At 45.3% G+C, this 5511-nt stretch overlaps 1 protein-coding gene across 1 annotated transcript; it reads left to right on the forward strand.

Moving 5' to 3' along the window:
• Positions 1 to 250: 250 nt before the first annotated feature.
• Positions 251 to 5511, forward strand: LOC146682528 (uncharacterized). Its single transcript, XM_085446957.1, has 4 exons — positions 251 to 296; positions 1818 to 2036; positions 4096 to 4162; positions 5182 to 5511. The coding sequence occupies exons 1-4, from the start codon at positions 251 to 253 to the stop codon at positions 5210 to 5212; spliced, it is 363 nt and encodes a 120-aa protein (XP_085303083.1). The 3' UTR covers positions 5213 to 5511.

Genomic DNA, 5511 nt, shown 5'->3' on the forward strand with positions numbered 1-5511 from the left:
TGTCCACTCTTCGGATGTCTCCTTCTAGAGTGAAAAAAAATGAGAGAAGAAAGGATGAAAAAGAAAACGAAAATCAAACCTTCGCTCCTTCTTTTCTCACCCTGGCCTCCTCTTGTGTGCTGTCCAGCTGGCTGTGACCCTTGACCTCCTGACCCTTACTCCTGACCCCTGGACTCGTTCCCACGCCACGCCTTTTTGTGTCCACCTCGCCATGGCAACACCTTGGTCACCACTGCTGCCACGGTAACAGATGGACAGGGGCCTGGAAATAACTTCATTCAGCCCCGCCCGGAGGGGTGAGTACCATGGACAATCTGCCCGCACCCCCTTCCTCCCCTCCCTCCCATGTCTGAAACACATACACATCCTCAGACACACTCACTCACACACACACACACTCACTCTCTCTCGCACACACACACACACACACAGCGCGCCCCAACCCAACTCTGCCACCCTCTGTGCCACATTCTAACACCCCAATCCCTTTGGATCCTTTCCCTCAGCAGGGGCCTCTGGGTATCAGGGCCTGATAGAGTCATTAACACAGAGATCCCAGATTCACCCTGGCATGCACACAGGACATACATGAGAATAAGAATAAGTTTCCGCTGTTGGCACAGAAAAGCGTGTAAAAAGACATCCTAAAGTCACCCACATATCCGATTTTACACCGGCGGTATTTATGGTTTTGGGGCGTAGGAGCGCAAACTTCTTTGCCGTGCTGTAATTATCTCTGCTTCTTTTATTAGCCCCATTGTTTTCTCACATCCTTCGATGAGAAAAGGGGCTCGGGGAGAGTTGTAAAGACACAGAGCTGAGCAGCAGGGGATCTGTTTGCCAACCCAGAGACAAGTGACAAACTGAAAAGAATCGCTGAAGAGCTCAATAAGGTGCACCGGGAAAATGAACTGCAACAGTTTCTGTGCTAATCAGTAACTAACCTCTAAACAAGGTTGCATGTGTTGTGACTTCTTTTATTTTGGGGAGGAACATCTCTTGGAGAGAGACACTGAATAGATGTAAGAGGAACAGTGTAATTACTCGTGCTGAATGGGGCCTGCACTGTGCTGGAGAACAGAGAGTTTATGCTGCTGAAACACTCTTTGTAAAGGGAGCTCTGATCCCAGCAAAGACACAAATAAACAAACAAAACGGAGACTACTGACACCGAGGTCTCCAATCTCATGGTTATCAAAATGGTATTCATCTGTGGCAATGGTGGCTTTGCAAAAAAAAAAAAAAAACATTTAAGTGAGGTCAAACTTTAATTTCCCTTTTAAAAAAAAGAGCATTATATCATGTTAGGTTCATTTTTAATGTTTTTTGGTGGAAATTTAGCTTCAAACTTTTCAAATGAGTGTAGTTTGTTTTGTTTTTTTTGTGGTTAGACAAACTAGGCTGAGTGGAGAGCAGGTGAGGGGGGGGGGGGGGGGGCATCACAGGCAACCAGCAAAGCACTGACCATTGAGGCGAAATCAAGCAAAGCCACTTATTCAGTTTTTGGGATTTCGTATCCCCCTTACATCCCTGCATAGATCTGCATCCCACTGTCCCTCTACTCTCACACCCCCAACTCTCCCTCCCCTCCTGTGTCCAGCACCCCCTCATTCTACCCAGTCCCCCCAGACCCTTCATTTCTCTCCCCTCCCCTCCTCTCTGCCTCTCACCCATTTCATTGTACCAAAGGAGATTTTCTCCATTGAGGCCCAGTCTCTTAGGTAACCCCAGCGCTGCATGAAATGAGGAGAGGGAGAGAGCGAGAGACAGAGAATGAGAGAAACAGAAAGAGAGAGAGAGAGGGCGGGGAAATTGAGAAAGACAGGGGCGAAGGAAATGTAAAGGCGGAGGGAGGGCCGGACAGAAAGGGTTGAAGAAGGAGAGGAAGAAGGACGCCGGATCAGAGGAGGCAGAGGCAGAGAGAGTGAAAGATGGAGAAGTGGAACAAGTGCGGTCAGACGTCGACAGCGACGCCGCTGAAATTCGGCCCAGAGCCGAGGGAGGAAGACTGACTGGCGGAGATGTCCATCGCACATGTAAGGATGAACGCTCTGTGGCTGTGAGGGACTTCATCATATGCTTTTTGCTGTAATTGGTCGTCCAGATTTTAGGCCACGAAGGGTTCAAACACTGGGTGCTACTGCACTGTTGTCTTCTTGATTTTGTGTGCGTTTTGTTGTTGAGTTTTTGTATTTTTCCTTCTTTGTTTATTTGGGTTTTTTGCTGTTTCGTTCTCTTTTTTTTTCTTCCAGCAGATTTAAACTGTTTTAAATTTACACCTGTAAGTAGCCTGTGTGCTAACAGGAGCTGAAGAGCAAAGTTTGGGCCTTCAGGCCTGTTTTAATACCAGCACTTCATGGAGATTTGAAGCACAGTATTTTATTTAAAAGTGTAGGACAAATATTTTAAATGTAGGTATTAGTCAAGGAAGATAAACTTTATTGCAAAGTCAGTTTCATGGAAAAAGTTTCAGGCGCTCAGTCTGATGTTAATTCGTGACACAAATCATTTACTTTACAAACAAGACCAACGTCAAATGTTTTTAAGTTAAATATTGCAATATAAAACTCTCTTCCTCTTTATTTCAGCAGTTTAGACCATAATTAACACCTTTTTTTCACTTTTTTATAATTTTACTACATTTGTTGGATTTTCTGGTTTTGTGGTTTAACCACAAACTTTATCCTGAACAGAGACTTCAACTGTAAGGAGAGGACCTTCTGAAACGCTGCCATCCTTTGTGGCCATGCTACTCTGCACCTCAATGGTGGGCACACAGCACATGGGGTTCCCATGAATAGACCAGGCCTCACCAAAGACCACATCATTTGGATAAAGATGGGGTCCCACAGAAAGAGAAAACGCCTCACGGAGCGAATCAGATAAAGAGAAAATGTTGCGTACGTCAAATCAGATTAGAGCGGGTCAGAGCTTTAGTTTTTCGTTTGCAGGCCCTCCCACGTCCACCCGCCTGCATCGAACTCTGTGAAATTTACTACTGCTTCTGCTCATGTGTCTGATAATAATGTGCTCCACTGCTGTGCTGAGTTATCATCTCAGGCTTTTGTCTTCTTTGATCCGTGTGACCGTTGGGGGATTCACTTCTTCTTTTGTACAAGGTCACATCGCTGGCTCCCTTTGGACGGGCCTGCCCCCGGGTGGTGACCCCTTCGTTCATCATGGTGTCACCGGCACAGAGGACAAGCATGAGTTAAAGCTTTCTGTTTCTTTTCTCTTCTTTTTTTTTCTCTTCGCCTTCCCGCTCATTCCTGTGTGATGGGCTCACAATCCTTTTAGTTTTTTTTGTTCATCCTCCATTATGAAAGTAAAGCTCAACAAGTGGAGAAAAGATTTTTTGGGTGGACCAACACCAATCAGTCTCTGGCCTTAGTGGACTGAAGCCTACTTTAAGTAGGCTATGCACCCGAGTGTCCAAGTGTGCACACTTACGGATGACCAAGAAAAGGATGGAGGTCCGGAGCTGATTGTCCAAACGCAATTCTTGCATGTGCTTTTGTGAAACCAGGAGTTGTGGATGGACATCACGCCCCTGACCTCTGAAAATCAGCGAGGGAGAAACCACCTTTGATGGGCTCTAACCCGGCGGCTTTGCGGGTGGACGAGTGAAAGACACTGAAAGACAAACAGAGAAAGGAGCAGAGTGTGTGTTTATGTAAATGTAAAGCCCGTAAGAACCTCTCTTGACATTTTTTGGAGGTCAGCTTAACTTTTTCCCCCCCACGGGAGCATTATTTAGAAAACTGCTCAAAGGTTTCACTTGTGACAAATGACAAGCTCTTAAATTGTAAATATTTCAGTCAATCTAGGTGTGCAGTGAAGAGAAGCTGGTGAATAATTAATATCATCACTGATTTGAAAAGCACTGGCACCAAACAGAGGCAGCAGGTGGAAAGCAGCCAAAGGAATAGTAAAGAGAAAGAACTTCATCTTGAATTAATCTGGCCATTTACAAAACGCAAATAATGTGCACAATTGCTAAATAATGCAAACTTTCTCGGAGATGTGATTAAATCAATGCCAGTTGGCTGCCGGTGACATTTGGTTTCACTAATATGTATTTTTCTTTCCGCACAGGTGCAAAGTCTAAATGCTTGGAGATGCCTGGCAGTGCAGATCAGGAGGGTCCCATTTTGGAAAGGAGGTAAGAGTCTGTCTGTGGAGCAGAAAAGACTGAATAGCTCTCACCGCGTTAAGTACAGTTGAATGTGTCCGGTTCGCACTTCAGCACCAGAGTCTAGAGAGGGTCCTGCTAAATTTGCACTGGAAGGGGTGAGAGTGACAGAAAAGTAGAATGAATGAGGGGAGGGAGTTTGTGTGTGTTACTCTGTGTGCGCATATGTGTGTGTGTGTGTGTGTGTGTGTGTGTGTGTGTGTGTGTGTGTGTGTGTAGTCTCCTCCTCTGTGTTTGCCCCTGTGAGTTTGCTTCTGTGTGTTTCCCTCTGTTTGACAAAGTTCGAGGGGCCAGGCTTGGAGAAAGAAGAGGGAAAATGAGTGAAAGTAAAGGATTTGAATGAGGTGGAGGGAGAGAGGGAGCAAGCTGGGGAGTGGGATGAAAAAAGAAGGCAGGGATCTGACGGAGAGAGGGAGGGAGAGAAGGACAAGAGGACAGTTTTTGGAGGGAAAAGAAGAGCAAGCACCTTGAAATCTCTGTGGCGAGTTTGCTCGCTGCTTCACAGCACGAGTGGCGTAAATTGGTAAGATTTATAGATTGAAGCTGCAGGAAGCGACAACTCGGTCTGGAAATATGTACGGAGAAAGAGAAAGAGAGAGGGAGAGGCTGAGCGGGAGAGAGAGAGGGCGGGAGGGAGATCAAGAGCGAGGCTGCATTAATATGCTAATGGCCTGAGTGAATACACAACAGGCCCACTGACCAGGCTAATCACTGGTGGACACACACTGAGGCTAATCCCTCATGCAGCACTTACACACATGTGGTCACACGCATGCAGTTGCTCATGCAGATGTACTGTACAGTGCAGGTTAAAATACTGGGACAGTTCGTTTGCAGTGATTTGTCACAGGTTTGAAAGACTGAGCGTGAGGTCAAAGTTCAGGCTTTTATGAGTAATTTCAGGATCTTTTCTACCAGGTTGAATGCTCAGTGACAAAACACGAAATTCTGACTGCATTTAAACTGGAAATGGATTTCTTTTATTGCAGACTGAATGCACAGTCCAAACACAAAAACTGATGAATGTGAAGAGGACTGTGGGACGTAGACGAAGCAACTGAGTGCAGATGTTTTCCAGCTGGTGTTGTAAGTAGATTGACGAGATTTAATTTCATACTATCAGTATTAAATTTCAGATTACAGAGATATACTCAAAACATATTGTGTCACTGTGTTAGCAGACAAAAAAGGAAATCTCCTGAACCACTGAAATGCAGCTGTTGCTCTTATGTGTCTCGTCTGTGTTTTATCTTTGATATCACTGCCATGTGTGTAATTGTATTAAGAGCACCAATAATAAAACTACAATTTAAAAATTT

The sequence above is a fragment of the Copadichromis virginalis genome, linkage group LG22 (genome assembly GCF_057382275.1).
Source record: "Copadichromis virginalis isolate Kocher_CV1m ecotype Utaka linkage group LG22, C_Virginalis_male_GT1.1, whole genome shotgun sequence".
Lineage (NCBI taxonomy): Eukaryota > Metazoa > Chordata > Actinopteri > Cichliformes > Cichlidae > Copadichromis > Copadichromis virginalis.